Raw genomic sequence first — 17234 nt, 5'->3', positions numbered from 1 at the left:
TCCTGGGCAGACCCAGGCATCCTGGCGGCCACAGGACCTTGCTGAAGGCAGCAGTAAGGGGCCTGATCCTTTTTTTCTGCAGAGCCTGCCCACCTCTCCTGCAGCCGGGGGGCAAGCTGACTAATGGCTGCAATGTTCCAAGTTACAACACTGCAAACTAAACTACATCCCAATGTAATGATGCAAACTCATTTAAAATTCTCTAAACTCACATATGTGTAGTGTGACACCATTAAGCCAAACTAAGGGAAATTTTGGTCACATGTATATTGTGACATCATCACATGTACAAGCACCTACAGAGCCTGTGCCAGGGCTCTGGAGCCCAGTGCAGCTCTTTGTAGCCTCCCAGCTGCCTGCTGCAGCTACCTAGAGCCCAGGCTGATTGTGGCAGGCAGCTGGGAGGCTATAAATAGCTGCATAGGGGTCTGGAGCCCCAGCTGGGCTCAATGGTGGCAGCAGCTGCATGTGTGCCTTAGGGCACGCAGTGGGGGCGGGGACGGAGATGCGCTGCCCCAGGCTCTTCCCAGCCATGCGCCCAAAGGCATGAGCACAGCCGCCACCACCACAGAGTCCCATGAAGCTGTTTGCAGCCTCCTGGCTGCCTGCCACAGCCAGCCTGGCTCTGAACAGATACCACAGAGCTTGGGCCGCTTGCAAGCAGGGCTTGCAGCCTCCCAACCACCTGCTGCAAGCAACTTGGGCTCTATGGCCAGTGGCACACCAAGCAAAATGGCCTCATGTGCCATGCTCTGGCACACATGCTGGTAGTTGCCGCTCCCCAATTTAGATGTTTTTTAAACAGAAGTTTCCTTGCATGTGAAGTTCCATCCTGGGGTGAGTTCTACAGTAAGGCTGTGCGAAACGGCAGCGTTCTGTTTCGACCAGTGTTTCAACAGAACAGTGTTTCAGTTCAAATTTTGTTTTGATTCAAAACAGTTGTTCTGTTTTGTTCTGTCGAAACAGGGTCGAAACGGCGAAACTATTTCGACGTTTCGCCCATAGGATATAATGGGGAAGGACAAAACAGCCTGTAACTTTGTCATGTCTAGCTTGATTTCAATGAAACTTGCAGGAATGGTAGCCCCTTCTAAGGGCATGAAGCCTGCCAAGTTTCAAGGACATAGGTGCAGGGAGTTGGGGGAAACTGCACCCCAAATTCTTGAAAGCAAAACTCATGTCACATGTATGCATTAAGCCACAGCAGGGTCAAAACTGCAGGGATGGTAGCCCCTACAGAGTCCGCAAAGCCTGTTAAGCTTCAAGGAGATAGGTACAGAGGTTTGGGGGAAACTGGACCTCAAGCTGTGGACAAGCAAAACTCGTGACATGGGTGACACTGTGTGTTAAGGTGCAGCAGAGTGAAAGCTACAGGCCTACTAGCCCCTATTGCAGTCATGAAGTCTACCAGCTGTCAAGGATATAGGTGCAGGGCTTCTGGGTTCTGGGGCCCTGCACCTCTAGCTGCTGACAGGCAAAAATCATGTCACTGGGTGCTTATGCAACTGTGTCTGTCTTGGGGTGGCGGGGGGAAGGGGAGGGGGAACTACTGCAGGCCTGGCTGCTAGGTCCTGCTGAGGCCACAACACCTGCCAGCTGTTAAGGAGATATGTGCAGGGGGGTTCTGGGGCCGTGCACCCCTAGCTGCTAACAGGCAAAACTCATGACATGGGCACTTCTGCAACTGACCATCTCTGTCTTGGGGCAGAAGCAGTTCCCGGCTCTGTATTGATTCTTTCCTCTCCTTAGTCTGTGGTTTTGTAGGTGTTAATCCTTGCTCATTAACTCGTTATCCTAGCTAGCTACTGTGTTATGCAATCAATCATGATTCACTCAGGGACCAGCTCAATAACCAGTAGTTAATGAGCAAGGATTAACACGTACAAAACCACAGACTAAGGAGAGGAAAGAAGGATGCAAGTTCCATCCAAAGTTCCATCCAAATCAGGCCAGAAATGACAAAGTTATAGGCTATTTTGTCTTTCCCGATTATAGCCTACGGGCGAAACAACGAAACTTTTCGACTTGCCTCATTTTGTTTTGAGGCTGGTTCGACTATATTTGTTCCACTTCGATTTTGCTGTTTTGACCTCAAATCGGGTTGAAAAAGCATCAAAACAAAACTGGCAGCAAAATTTCGGACAGCCCTATTTTACAGTTTATTCATGGCACACTATTCTTTTTAAATGGCAGGGACAGACTCTTAACTATAACAACTTCAGTTACTGCTATTTTAATCAAAGTCTGTTCTAATTCATGGAAACATTATTTCAGTGAAAAGTAGCTAACCCCCTATTCGTTATTTCCAACAAAAATCAATGGAATGCTGCCAGCAAAGTCCTTACCTCTTCTAAACAGCGGGCTTCTTCCTGTTGATTCTCTTTCACAAACTCTTCCAGAGGATATTTTAGTCTTGGAAATGGAGCAATAGGCCAGTCCAGTGATGGGATATCTAATTTGTGAATTGCTTTAGAGTGAGTTGCAGCTAAGCAACCTATACCCAGAAAAAACAAAATTTAAAACAAAAATGAACTAGGAAGAACAAGGAAAACAACATGCCAGAAGGTGGACTCCTGGAAGGATCAAATCATTCTTTTTTAACTGCTGTGTGAAGATGTGTTTATATTTGATTTTCTGGAATGCCAACTGATTGCATTTGGACAAGCACAAATGGATTGCCTCTAGAAAGGTCATTTCCAAACGTTAGATGCATCTACACTAAAATGTAACAGAAAAGCTGCGAGAAACTGGTTGCAGGCCAGTGGCAACAGCAATAATCCATGCTTTAACAGTGCTGAATCAAGCTACAGCACTAGACGTTTCATGTTGCAGCCCTGTCACAGAACATACTTAAAATATGGAACTATCTAATCTGCACTGCAAGATCCACTATCATCAGACAATATCTTGTAATTAAATCTCCCCAAGACAATAGTTTTTTTAATTGTGCAGATGCAAAAACTGAGAGCCTAGAATGAAATCGGGGATTTCCTGACAGTAAATATCCAAAAGATCCAAAATTGACCCCATTCCAATTGAATTCAATTGTTTCAGTACATTTCTAACAAATGCCATCACCTCCAGATTTAGGTTCCAAATGTTTAATAGACCCAAGGTTTCCTTACTGATTGCATTTATTTAATCAAATACCTTGCAAGATCTGTTCATTTAAAAAGTATACATACAATGAGATAGTTATATGCTGCTGTAGCTGATATCAGCTAAAAGGGGAGGAAATAGGTTACCTGACATGCTTTACTTACCCATAGTTCTTCCATGAAATCCACCCATAAAGGACAAAATACTGTAGTCTGGGCAACCCGGAGCCTGGAGTCAAACACAGACATATCACTAAACTATTCACACAGGTAGGTGGCAGTGTAGCTTATTTTAATAGCAAAGTAGATGTGATTATATAACTGGACTGAAGACCACAAAGCATTCCACAAGTGAAAAAAATGGAGAGTCAAGAATGCATCCAGCAAAGCAACAGGAAAGACCAGAACATTTTTTTGAGTTTTGGCCACTGTATCATCTAATATACAAGAAGTTTCATTCATGCAGAAAGCACATACAACAGTCTACTTAGCACATTTCTTTGCAAAGAATCAGATCAGCATCAGATTGATTTGCAAATGCTAAATAATCCCCACAACATCCCCAGAAAAAGGTCGTTATGATCTACTCCATTTTATACAAACTGAGGCAAGCAGCAAACTGCCCAAAGTAAATTTAGGACCCAAGACCTTGATAGGAGACTTCACTTGGATTACCTCACATGCTAATAAGCATTTGAGTAAGTATTAGTAGGACTGAGGTCTGCTCAGACCACCATGGCACACCAGCTTCATGGACTTACTGAACAATTTTATTGGCTGAAAAATAAACCAAAACCAAAATATATAGAAACTGCATCTGCTGAGTTTTAAAAAGATACATGGTCTTGGTGTAAAAACCCCTATAGTCTTCTCCCTGAATTTTTAACTTATCTAACAGTTTCATAGAAACATTTCTGCTGTAATGTTTCATAAAATGACCTAAGTACATATATCCCTAAGTGAAAATTCTAAATTTTCAATAGTTCCCCTTTAGCTAGTGGTGTTTTAGTACCATGACATGTTGAGGACCACTGAAAAAACAGCAAGCCCCACTCCTGGAAATATGGGCAGGAAGTGCCTTAACCAAACACACCAAAACCTCCGTAGTTCAGCAATGGACACGGACACCTCATTTGCAGCAAGAGCAGTAGCCTCAGTGTGATGTCACATTGTCCCTTTCATAGCTTTGCCAATAAAGATGGTGCCCTTTCTTGGTAACACCAAAAACAATCTGAGCCTTATACATTGTGGGGTGAATCTTAAACTACACTGCTCATGCAAAAAGTAACTGGGGAAGGGTAAAAGTGACTAATGTACTTTGCCTCTTTCCTCAAACCTGGGGTTTTCTGAGCAAGCACAGAGCAGTCACAGGGTTGCTTTAGTTTGTACCAGTTGGAATATCTGTTGTAGGACCATTCTATCAGGTCAGGGTTGCCAGAACAGCTTGTGCTCTTTCTCCCATCTCCCACCCTGCCATTAGACCACTGTAAACATTACCCTTTGTTAAGAACAACTGGGATTTCTCTATCTCTTTCTTTAAATAGTTGCACCCCTACAGCAGCACAAAGCCTACCTACCCTAGGTAAATGGATTTGTCATTCCATTCAATTCTGAGATAGTTATGTCTTAGGAGATGCCCCCACATAAATACACTTCCTCTTCTGCTGCATTAGTAACCACACATTACTGACAAGAGCAATCGGGGTCAGAGCTGAATAGAAACTTGGGAGGCTTTCCAGCTGCATCTTCATTTCTTGGTCCCCATGATGTTATTAACCTTACTCCATGGCAATTAAACTAACCCCTTGGTTCATTTTAAGTCATTAGGCCACAGCTGTTGGAAAAATTAAGAGGGCTGTTAAAGTTATGTTATTTAGAAAATTTCTGTATGCTACTGCTCCCCACAGACTCTCCCACATAGACCTCTCTACCAGATGGCATATCATATGAAGAGGGCAATTTTAACAGGAGTCATGACCACTCTCTGGGAGACAAGAGGATACCATCATTTGGCCTGGAACCTTGTTGGAAGTGAGCTGTCTATCACCGTTCCTTAAACTTACAGATTCCAGAATCCATAGTACTGTTGAAAAGCCCTATTTTTTCCTGCAACTAAATCAAATACTAACTTTGTAGACAATAAAATAGAATAACAAGTTACCTGGTTAATCATGCAAGTTTCCAGTTCTTCCTTTGTGACGCTATTATGACCCCTCTCCTTGTTCTGCAAATATAATGAAAGGGGTTTCGTTAGCTGCAGCAAGTGAAACTTGCATTATTGGTAGCTAAGATCTTAATATGCAAGATCCCACTGGTATGAAGTTATTAAAATGATTAACCAGAATGTAAAACAACAGACCTGTGTAGTTTGTTAAGAACTAAGTATATAGGGGCCAGAGCAACCATAAAACTAGCAGTTGTAATCTCTCCAGAGCAGGTTAACTCCCTTTTACTTATCCTAGTGCCAGGGACAATTGGGCCCAAATCCACATTATAATCTCTATGCACTAATGTGATATATAAATAATAATAAAGACATATGCACTTATTATTTTAAGTGATGCTAATTCAGCTAATTGTTCATACAATACCAACCATCAATCAACATTCCATTAAGTACATATAATTATATCTCATCTGCAGATATATCTGATAAAGGTTTAGTCAGTATTCAGTTGTTTTGCTCTATTAGGAGAGACTGCAAATGAGCAAAGTGAGCAGACTGGTGAGAAAGTCAGAGGTGCACAGGTTTGCATTTCATAGTCGAACCCGAACTGATCGGTGTTCAGTGCCTGTAAGTATAAAGGTTGATCTCTAGGTGATAGTGCTGCAAAATGCCACCCTCAGTATTTTGACTCACCCTGTACCACATGAATGTTACTTTAAAGGCATTTTCATTAGAGCAAGAGCCACAGGCCATGGTGAAAACCTGCTGCAAGCCCTTAGGAGCAACCTGCCAACAAAGAGGAAAAGAGAAAACTGAATGAGTGAGCACAGTTATAGAGCTATGTAAAAGCACTGACTAAGCTTGTGATTCTTTTACATGGGGTAAATTCAATATGGCACCTGTGCACCGCACATCCTCATCTCCTCTCACAGGAGACTCCTCACACCCTCCTCTGTTAAGGCAGGGGTGGGCAATTATTTGGGATGAAGGGCCACTTAAGGAGTTTGGATGAGCTGTTGCAAGTGGGGATGGTGACCCAGCCTCGGTTTCCCATCATGACTGTTTACACCATCCAGCATTGGAGTGGTGGGGAGACTGAGGGGCAGGGAAATGCCAAATGATCCTATCAGGCCGAGGCAGGCGCCCACTGCAGAGACATGCAAGGAGCAAATCGTGGCTCTGTCTCAGGCCCCGGCCACATGCTGTCACCACCAGGCAATCCCAATCCTGGCCCCACCAACCCATCCTACTCCCCACCCACCCATGGCCCCGTCCATCTCACCCATGGCTGAGCATGCCCTGCCTGCAGAGGTCCCAGGCTGGTCTCCACAGAGACCTGCCCACCCACTCCATCTAGCATCCTTAGCAGCGGGTGTGGGGCAGATGGTCCAGGGTGCCTGGGTCCAGTGGCAGCAACGGAGATACCAGCAGTGGCAGCTGGAAAGATCCACCACTGTGGGAACTACTGGGAAACTGAGTCTGGCTGCCGCACCACTCGGTCCTGTGGACTACAGATCCTCGCATGCCCAAGAGCCACATACGGGTATAAGGTGGGCTGCGCTTCATGCCAGGCGGCACCTCCACACCCGGGGACAGCAGGACTGGCTGCATGTGCCATGGCCTGGGCTGCCCTCCATGCATGGGCCAGGCATGGCCAAGGGACCCTCCACAAGCCAGATGGAATCACTTGGAGGGCTGAATCCAGCCCATGGGCCATATTTTGCCCAGCCCTGTGTTAAAGCAAACAAAGGTTTGCCTTCAACTCTGAAATTTATCTTGCAAAATTCTCTGCATGAGAGCATCATGCTTCACTTTATGGATCCTATTCTCCATGGAAAGGGAGTCAACAGGTAAAAGAATGTTCCCAATTCAAATTTATTTATTCCCTGTGTAACAGGGGGCCTTCTCGGGGCTGATTTGCCTTTGGCCCACCCACCTGTTTCTGGGCAAACTGCCCGCCTTCTCGCCTGCCATGCCTTGCTGTTATCTAATTAATTATCTTAATTAGGTAGGAGGCTGACTGTTTTTTTGCCCCGATGCCATGTGGCGCTGTCTGTGGCTCCGTTCCTCCCCTACACTGCAGCCCAAGCCTTGCAGATGGCATCCATTGTTGTCAACATCACCGGCCCCGCTCTGGGTCCCAGAATGCTCCAGTTTGAACCCCACCTGGATCCCTCAACTTAGGTGGCCTGCTCCACCTTCATTCCAGGCTATGTAGCTCCCTAAACTGTTCCCCAGCCAGCAGAAAAATGCTCTGTTTATATAGGTGGCCAAAGATCTAAAATGGCCACCACAATCAAGCACCTGCTGGTTGCTTGGCTCACGTCTTAAAGTGGTAGGCACCAGCCGTGCCCTGCCACACCCTGGTAAGTCAGTGCCTTGAATATTTTGGAGTAGAGTGTACTTCTTTGCAGGCACCAATTATGATTTTAATCAAAAAGCCAGGACATGCACGCATGTTCCTCTATGCGTAACAGAGATACAGTAAGTCCCATGTGGAAAAAGCACACACAGAAAGTAAGTTCAGCACCCAGCTCCACATATTTTGCATACAGAGATGACAAATTATGTATATTCTGGAAGAGAATAGAATTATCCCATTGGGAAATGAAGAGTTCGAGGCCTCTTCTATACTGCATTATAGCTAGCTAATATGGGAACCAGACAGATGGGATACAAGCTGTTACTTCTGTAGCAATGTAAGTGTGGCAAAACCTCTCCAAATTTAATCCTCATTCAGAGGCAAAGTTAGAGCGACTCAGCTAATTTTTACTGCTACAGGATTTAACAATTAGATTAGAACAGCTGCTGTGTGTTCCCTCCTTCTCCCCTTTTTACAGCAGCCAAAATATTTGTCCATACCTTGTAAGCGTGCAGTCATTTAACACTGTGATTTAAAGGACTGTTAAGAACCTTAGTCTTGTACTTTCTGAGTTGCATCCTGAATCGCATTTTAAGAAAGTGCATTCAGAGATTGAAAAGGAGGCAGACCACCAACAAAAAAAGCTGCCTCTGACGCATTGCTCCTCAAGCTCTACAGCTTAATAACTCTCATCATTCACTCCCTTTATTCATAATATGTATATTTGATAATCCAGAATAATAGTAGCTCCGACCTTTGATTCTCTTTAAGAAAGGAAGAATGGTACCATCAGTTTAGTCTTCTGATGATGTTGCAGAATTCTAGTGTCCTAAACCCTTTCTGAATCCACCTTCAGTTGTGGCTTCAATTTCAAGTTGAACATTGTAGTGCTCAAAAATGTGTGTTCTTTTAGGTGCCTGCTTAACTTTAGGGCAAGTGAGTAACCTCACTGCATGAAACATTTTGCTTTGTGCTATCTCCTGAGCCCCTTCCATGGCATTAAAACATGAAAGGATTCATCCAGATGGCTGTTTATAATAAATGTGAAAAAGCTCCAACATTAATATGTATGTTAAAAAGTACCATTTACGTGGGCAACAGGAACTTCAGATCCTTCCTTTGTTGGTAGCAAGAGGAAAAAGGGTCAGACCACACATGAATTTTAGAGAGTCTGAAGATTGAGAATATGGTACATCATTGTTCTTTCTTAAACATACCGAAAGCAAAGACTCCTTTAGTTTTTCAGTGAAGTTCTCTGGAGGTAAAATCCCTAGAGCAGGTCTGTTAATAAAAGTACTCTGCAAATCAAAGGAAAGAGAGCTGTAAGTACTGTAAATATTATAAAAAAGATAACATTTTATTGACACTTAAAATTTATCAAATATAAATAAATTAAACTAAGCCTGAACTTTACTGACATTACTGGAAAAGTTCAGTATTTCAAATTATGGCACATTCATTTGAAAAGGAACTGGAAATATTCAAATTTTCATTAAACAATCCCATTTACTGCACAATCCTAAAGTGTTATTCTTGCAGGTCACCCAACTTGGAAAAGATACAGTCTAGACTGCAGTGAAATAATTCCTCTTTAGTATGGGTCTTTTATTCCCCAACCCAAATCTCAGTTCCTTTCACATACAAGAAATAGATTTTTTTAAAGTCTTAATCACTTGGCTTTGGTTAGAATGGCAAAATCTAAATTTAATTAAGATAGCATAACACTTTCTTCCTTATCGGGCTTCAAGGGACACCAGTTCTGAACACTGTGGACATAAACATCCTTCAGATATTATTAAGATATTGGATTTGGAGGATGAGAGGAAGTAGACAAAGATATTTTCAAAGGACAGAACCTAAACCTGAGAAACATAATCAGCTTCAAGTATCAGAAATACAGTTGGTACAGTAAAAGTTTCTTTGCAGTAAAATTATGTGCATACACTCTCTCCGTTATAAAATCCTGTACATATAAGAGTGGGAAGTAAATTAAGGGACAAAGATGCTAGGTCAATGTACACAATTTCCTCTTGTGTTAGGGGTGTGCATTTATTTTGGCCCAAAAAGATTGCCTTTCCTGACCCAATCAATTTTGGGTGAAGATTCTCTTAAATTCTGCTCAGCCTGCCACCTCATGTTTGAAATGTTTCTAATTAAAGGTTTGGTGCCCTGGTTGCCTTTATTTGCATTGCCTACTTCCTTGGAGCTTGAAGTACATATTTTTAAAGGACTGTATTTTAGGCAGGTTTTCCTCTGTGCTTTCTGATGGTAAATTTCTCCTTTTACACTGTAATGACAATGCTGAACTGATAAGGATGTTTCTCTACCATTTCATTTATACTGTGGATGACCAAGTTCTCTGGACAACAGCCTCTTCTGACATCATCTCTGAACAATTTAGCTAGTTCCTATAGATAAAAATCCTCTCCTCATTTTTGTCCAGATAATGATTATGAATTTCCTTCACAGGTAATTTACTAGAGATGTTCTTTCAAGACAAGATCCTATTTCCTAATACACTCTATGAATTTCAAATAAATGTTCTATTGTATGATAGGCCTCATCAGGAAGATTTTTCCTCTTCCATATAGCCTGATCAAATAATAAAAAAGCCTTTCCAAAACAGCTTGCTGATGATCCATCAGTGAATTATTTTGATACTGGTTCCATTTATCAAGTGCATGATTTTGCTTTTGTCTAATTTTAAAGTTTCGCTACATATGATAGCTGTTGATATGATTTGCAGATTTTTTGTTTCACTGAAATGCTTAAAACTCTTCGGTCATGTCCAGATGAATGAGCATGTGCCTATTGCAGCATCTCAAAGCAGTCTGAGAGACTGCAAGAGACATGCTGAGAACAAAAAAAGGCGTACATGGAGGCAGGACCCAGCTCGGTCCGAGGGTGTGCAGCTCCGGCGTGCAGTGCTGGGACCCACAGGTGACAGTAAAACCTGGCCCAGTCCTGCTCGAGGCCATGTGCCAGCTGGCTGGGCCAGCGCTATGTGCAGCCGCTGGGTCTGAGACAGCATCATGCAGCCAAGGGTCTCAGCCAGGAGTGGGCATGAGCACCCTAATGGCCACTGTTTCTGTAAGGGAGCTGTGCACCGGGGGAGGGGGAGGGCAGGGCAGCTAGGGGACCCACCCCTCCCACACAGTCCCCCCAACCCCTACACACACCCCCACACCCACAGCCCCCCACAATCCACCCACAAACCCCACAGCCACAAACCACCCCCCACAAAACCTTCACACCCACCCACCCACCCCCACACAAGCTCCACATCACGCCCACAAATCCTAGACCCACCCCTACAGCCACCCACAAAACCCCCACATCTGTTCCCCCACAAACCCTACATCCCACCCACAAATCTCACATCCTGTGTGCCTAGCCTCCAGGTGGAATGGGACCTACTGGCGAGAGCTGCTGCTGCAGGGGCAACTGTCCCAGAAACCACTTGGGAGGTGAGATGGGCTGGGGGTAGCAATGGAAGTGGCAGCAGGAGGGTGTGTGCGAGGGAGAGAGAGAGAAATGGGGGTTGGGAATGGGGGAGTACTCCAAGTGGAAGTGGCTACCAGAGCCAGGCTTAGAGCCCTCCCTGGTCCCCTAGAGCAGTGGGAGGCTGGCCTGGAAGGGAAGGGGCTTGAGCAGCCCTGTCCCTGAGCTCTAGTCAAGGGCTTCCCAGAACCAGCATTGGGATCACTGGGGCCTGGGCACAAGCACAGGGAGCAGAACAGCAAGAGCTGGCACTGCTCAGAGCCACAAAGCAGCAGGTGGGACAGCTGCATCTGGCCCCATGTCCAGGTGCTGGGATGGAGCTGCTGCTGGAAGCGAGCTAGTGGGGGGGAAGGAGGGGGCAGGCAGGGGCTGTGGGTCAGGAGGGGCACAGGCATGGGCAGGGCACTGGCATCCATGTGCTGCTCTGTGCCGCACACCCTATTGAGTGATGGAGACAGGGGCAGCTGATTTTTCTATGATAAAAAAAAAAAAAAGCAAATGCCAATGTGTATAGGTATTTAGAATTCATTTTATTATGACAGAGGCACTGACAGGCTTCCACACTGCTTTAAAATTGTAAATATAGCAATAAAACACTGCCCAACTGATGTCTCTATATAGTGGCATTTCATTTTAATTGCAGAAGAACACAGATTTTGGGTATTTTAATGAGAGAATTTGCCATTTTTCATCAGAGAATTTACAATTTTTAAACAGGGAACACTGGGATCCCTGCTGGTGAGGCAAGTGGCAAGACTCAGGCAGAGAAGCCTGCCCAGGGCCAGCACCAGGGACCCAATTGGAGGGCAGACAAGGTAGCTAACCTCATAGCCATTTGGGACCAGGAGGACAAGCTTCGACAGTTTGAAGCAGGCCACCACAACAAGCACAACTTCAAGGTGATAGCTGCCTAGATCGCAGAGCAGGAACACGAGAAGACATGACAGCAGTGCTGCCCGAAGGCCCAAGCGGCTGTGAGGCCCTGTCCAGGTCTGGCAGTACCATGCAGACACGGGGCTGCAGGTCCGAGGGAGCCAATGCTGTTGCAGGTGGCAGCAGGTCACAGCCAGGCAGCAGCCCCCACTGCCAGACTGCCGTAGAGGGTGCAGGGGCCACTCTAGGTTACAGCTGCTTCAGCAGTCCAGCCGTCACAAGGGACTAGTGTCCAGTTACAAACTCGCTGGGCCGCAGAAGCTCCTGAAGGTGAGTAGCCCTGAGATGCTGGCCAGAGCAGCTTTTTATATAGTTCTAAGTCCCGCTAGCTGAAGATCCGGGAGGAGCTGGGCAGGGTCAGTTTGTCCCAAGTGGCACAACTTGCCTCACACCAAAGTGCATGTTCAGGCATGTGTGCTGATGCAAAAATCCCTGGCGCAAATTTGTGCCACTTTTATTTGAGCTGCTGCAAGCGCACATGCCTGAATGTGTGGACATGCCCTTCTAGTCTTGCATACAATTCTGGGCTAAAGCAAAATCTATTATATTAAACAACCTTCAGCAGAAGAAATAAACAGAATTAGTTGAAGGAAAATAGAGAGGTGAATCTCCCTTTACACATTCTCCACTTGAAAGCCAGCACATAATTGAAAGCTGAAAATTTTTCTTCTATTACCGTAAGTAGGAAAATCCTTATAAATGTAATTGCACTGGACCAGTGATTACATTTATAATTTTATAAATGATAAAATTTATATAAATGTATATAAAATCCCCAGGGAGCCACGTGACCGGAGCCTTGCAAACAGGTGCGCTTGTAGGCCCGGCATGCAAGTTAACGTGGTAGTTTGCGCAAGAGGGTGAGCGGGAGGGCCCAAGGCCCTGCCAGTGAGCCCTAGGGAAGGTAGTCACAGCAGAAGCCAGACTACCAGTGGCACAGTGCAGATGGCCACATGCCACTCCCCGAGGATCCCCACCAAGTCTGAGACCTCCCCCTCTGGCATTTCTGAGGTTTCCACCCAGACAGAACCCATGGTTCTGGGCCCCAAGCAGACAGAGCCTATGGCTCTCGGCTGCGGGGGCTGCCTGGCATGATTCCAGGCACGTGGGACCAGGAGCACGGCCACCTCCCCTTGTGAGGTTTGCTCCACTTTGGAGTCTCTGGGGTGCCAGATAGAGGAGCTCGAGGCTGCAGTTCACAGACTGCATGCCATCAGGGATGGTGAGCAGGAGACAGACTCCTACTGCCTTGCCCTTCACTCCCTGCAGGCCAAGGGTAGACCAAGGTCACCTTCCATGACAAGGGAAGACTTGAGGATCCCCCACAATGTCCAGCCAGGGGGTTAGACCAAGGTGGTCAATGGCCCCAAGGCCTGCTGCACCAGGGTCCCCTCCCCTCTGGAGCTTTGCAACAGGTATGAACCTCTTGCAGCCCCAGTAGAACCTGAAGAGTGGCCAGCTCCTGCAGGCAAGGGAGGATGACTCACAGCTACTGTCCCTGCTCTCCCTAAGGGCACATGTAGAGTGGTCTTTGTAGGAGGCTCCCTCCTGAGGGGGACTTAGGGCACGATCTGCCACCCCAACCCTTGGCCCGGGAGGTCTGCTGCCTCCCAGGAGCCCATTTCTGGGATGTAGCAGAGAGGATCCCAAAGCTCATCCAGCCCACTGACCGCTACCCTATGTTCCTTATCCACGTGGACGTGAATGACATGGCTCGAAGCAATCCCAGCTGGGTCATGAGAGGCTACAGGGCTTTGGGAGTGGGGCTTAGTGGGTTGGGCAGGTGGTGTTTTCCTTGATCCTCCTGGTTTCGGGTTATGGACTGAGGAGGGAGAGGAGGACTGAGGTAGTCAACCAAAGACTGCAGTGCTGGTGTCATCGTGAAGGCTTTGGCATCACGATCATAGTCTGCTCTTCTGTGAGAGAGGAAGTGGTCTGCTGAGAAGAGATGGCCTCCACCTCACTTCACTGGGGAGAAAGCTCTTCTCAGCCAGAATGGCTGACCTGCTTGACCGGCCTTTAAACTAAGTCCGCTGGGAGATGAGGGGACTACCGCCACAGCAAGCCCACTGGGCAACTTTTGCAAAACCAGCAGGTTAAGGCACTCAAGGGAATCTACCCCTACTCCAGCCCTGGAACGATGTTCTCCTAAGAGTGTAGGGAAGACTAGGGCCTCCAACGGGACACTTACATGCCTGTATACCAATGCCAGGAGCTTGGAAAACACACAGGAGGAACCGATTATTCTGTTAAACAAGAATGACTACGATCTCGCAGGGATAATGGAGACCTGGTGGGACTCCGCCTATGACTGGACTACAGGTATAGACGGTTTTATCCTGTACAGGAGAGATCATGCAGATAAAAGGGGTGGGAGGAGTAACTCTCTATGTCAAGGAAAGCTATATGTCCCTGCAAGCCAACATGGGAACCCAGGGTGGACGACTGGAGACCCTCTGGGTTAAAATCTGTGGTGAACATGGCACAGGGGACACAATGGTAGGAATCTACTACAGACCTCCTAATCAGGAACATGAGTTCAACCAGGAATTTGCCAAGGAACTGGCTGAGGCTGCATGTTCCCGGTGCATGGTTGTCATGGAAGACTTTAACTACCCACACATCTCACGGGAAGAGCACTCGGCCAAATCCAAATGGTCGCAAAGCTCTCTCATGTGCGTGGGCGAGCTCTATCTGACTCAAGAAATCTATGGACTGACAAGAGGCAAAGCACTGCTTGACCTGGTACTGGCAAAGGGGGATGATCTAGTCAGCGACCTAATGATCGAAGGAAAGCTGGGAGACAGTGACTACGAGCTGATCACTTTCACTGTCTACCGCAAAGTTGGCAAGTCAGTCAGCAATGCAGAAGTCCTTGACTTCAGGAAAGCTGACTTTGACAAGCTCAGGAGGCTTGTTGGCAAGGCCCTATGGGATTATGACTTGAAGGGGAGGGAAGTTCAGGATCAGTGGTTGCTCCTCAAAGGGAGCGATCCTGAAAGCACAAGCAATGTTTGTTGCAGGGCACTAAGGTGCCTGCACCTCTAAGAGCAGAGATTGCTTGGGGAGAGAGCCCAAAGAGCCAGACAAGAGCTCAGGTGCAGGTTACCATGACAACTGGCTAATAAGGAAATTAGCCGCACCTGCACCTGGTCAGCTGGCCGGAAGAGGCAGGGCCCTGGGCCCATATAAACCCCAGGGCTGGGACCAGGCAGTTGAGTTCCCTGCCAGCAGCCGAAGGGGAAGGAGCCTCCAGGGAGGAATGGCCCAGAGACATGGCAGCCGTCAGATATGCTGCCCTTTGGGCTAATGGGGCTCCAGGAGCCCACAAGGTACCCTTGCCTACTGGGCACTTAGCACCAGAGAAGAAGTTTTACTGTTTTAAAAGGGGCAGAGCATACCTTGAACTTTTGTGTTACATTACAGCCCAGGGGCTCATGTTTATTTGCTGTTTGATAGCACTGGTGGTTTGGGTGAGGCTACTGGGGAAGGAGGAGGCCTCATTGGGGGGCCCACTACAGTGTGGGGACCCCAGCGCCAGTGTGGGTGCAGTATTTGGGGTGCACAGGCTCTGGCGCCAGAGGGCACCATGACAAAGGGGTGGCTAGACCCCGGTGCTAGAAGTCGCAGTGACAAAGGGGGTGGCTAGACCCCGGCGCCAGAGGGCGCAGTGACCAAGAGAGCCAGGGTTGCGGAGAGCCCGGCGCCAGTGAAGGGCGCAGAACCAGGGTTGCGGAGAGCCCAGTGAGAACAAGGAGGCTGAATTACAGCAAGGTTTAGGCAAGACAACGTCAGTAACATATGTGAGGCTTGGGGCATGGTAAAGGGGCGGTTGGAGCCACGCATATATCCCACAAGGCTGAGAGAGTCTCTCAGGAGACATTCATCGTGAAGCAGAATGCCAAGGGGTCTACAAACCCCAGGGTTCAGTAGGATTTAGCAAGACTGTGACCAAGCATAAAATATCAAGGGCAGCCTCCCTATACTAATAGTACCAACAAGATGTGGCAGGTGAGGTAGAGGGTGCCTGTTGGGCAATATTGGCACAGTTAAGGAGCCCTAGGGGCAACACAGCCATCTCTAGGGAACCCACCCTGTTACAATGTCAATCTCATATAGGAGGAAAGGTAGGAAAAGGGGCACAGCAACCCCCTTGGCTCTGCAGGGAACTTGTGAACCTCCTGCATCTAAAAAGAAAGACCTATAAAGGATGGAAGACTGGAATCACCTCAAAGGAGGAGTATTCTGCACTGGTCCAGACCTGTAGGGAGTGAACCAGGAAAGCCAAGACTGCAACCAAACTCCAACTGGCTACATGTATCAAGGACAATAAAAAGTCCTTTTTTAGATATGTTTGAGCTGGAAGAAAAGCAAGGGTAACACTGGACCCCTGCTAAACCAAATGGGACAACTGACAACTGACGCCCAGGAAAAAGTCAAATTGTTATATTGGGTATTTTGCATTGGTCTTTCACTAGCCCCAAGGGACCACTCTACTTAACATAGTACAGGATGGCCAGGGCGAGGGAGAATTGTTATCCTACATCACGGTAGACAATGTAAAGGAACACCTTGAGAGGCTGGACACCTTCAAGTCAGCTGGCCCAGACAGTTTATACCCCAGGGTACTTAAGGAGCTGGCAGGCATCATAGCTCAGCCACTGGCACGGATCTTCGAGAACTCATGGTCATGCTCAGGTGATGTGCCTGAAGACTGGAAGAAGGCCAATGTGGTGCCTATCTTCAAGAAAGGGAGGAAAGTAGATCCAGGGAACTACATGCCTATCAGCCTGACCTCTATTTCCAGGAAGATCTTGGAAAAAAATATCAAAGAGACCATTCTAGACAAACTGGCTGATGGCAACATCCTGAGGGACAGCCAGCACAGGTTTGTTGCGGGTAGGTCTTGCCTGACCAATCTCATCTCGTTCTATGACCAGATGAAATGTCACCTGGACAAGGGAGAAGAGATTTATGTCAAATATCTTGACTTTAAAAAAGCCTTTGATCTGGTGTCCCATGATCTCCTCATGGAAAAATTGGGCAACTGTGGCCTTGGACACATCACAGTCCAATGGCTGGGGAACTGGCTCTGAGGTCAGACCCAGAGAGTGGTAATCAATGGAAGTAAATCATCGTGGTGTGCCGTGATCAGTGGGGTCCCCCAAGGCTC

The 17234-nt window shown here is 46.9% G+C and overlaps 1 protein-coding gene across 4 annotated transcripts in view; it reads right to left on the bottom strand.

Moving 5' to 3' along the window:
• Positions 1-17234, bottom strand: part of ABAT (4-aminobutyrate aminotransferase) — a 140205-nt gene that overhangs the window by 15778 nt on the left and 107193 nt on the right. For all 4 annotated transcript variants that reach the window (XM_006277138.4, XM_059716558.1, XM_019494760.1 and 1 more), the window contains exons 7-11: positions 8845-8925; positions 5959-6051; positions 5260-5322; positions 3264-3327; positions 2346-2494 (exon numbers count right to left, since the gene is read on the bottom strand). In XM_006277138.4, the coding sequence (XP_006277200.1) occupies positions 2346-2494; positions 3264-3327; positions 5260-5322; positions 5959-6051; positions 8845-8925 (450 nt within the window). The remainder of the gene's footprint in view (positions 1-2345; positions 2495-3263; positions 3328-5259; positions 5323-5958; positions 6052-8844; positions 8926-17234) is intronic.

Source organism: Alligator mississippiensis, chromosome 13 (assembly GCF_030867095.1).
Source record: "Alligator mississippiensis isolate rAllMis1 chromosome 13, rAllMis1, whole genome shotgun sequence".
In the NCBI taxonomy this organism is placed as follows: Eukaryota; Metazoa; Chordata; order Crocodylia; family Alligatoridae; genus Alligator; species Alligator mississippiensis.
The sequence above is the reverse complement of the archived record's forward strand: the minus strand, read 5'-3'. Positions and strand labels throughout refer to the sequence as shown.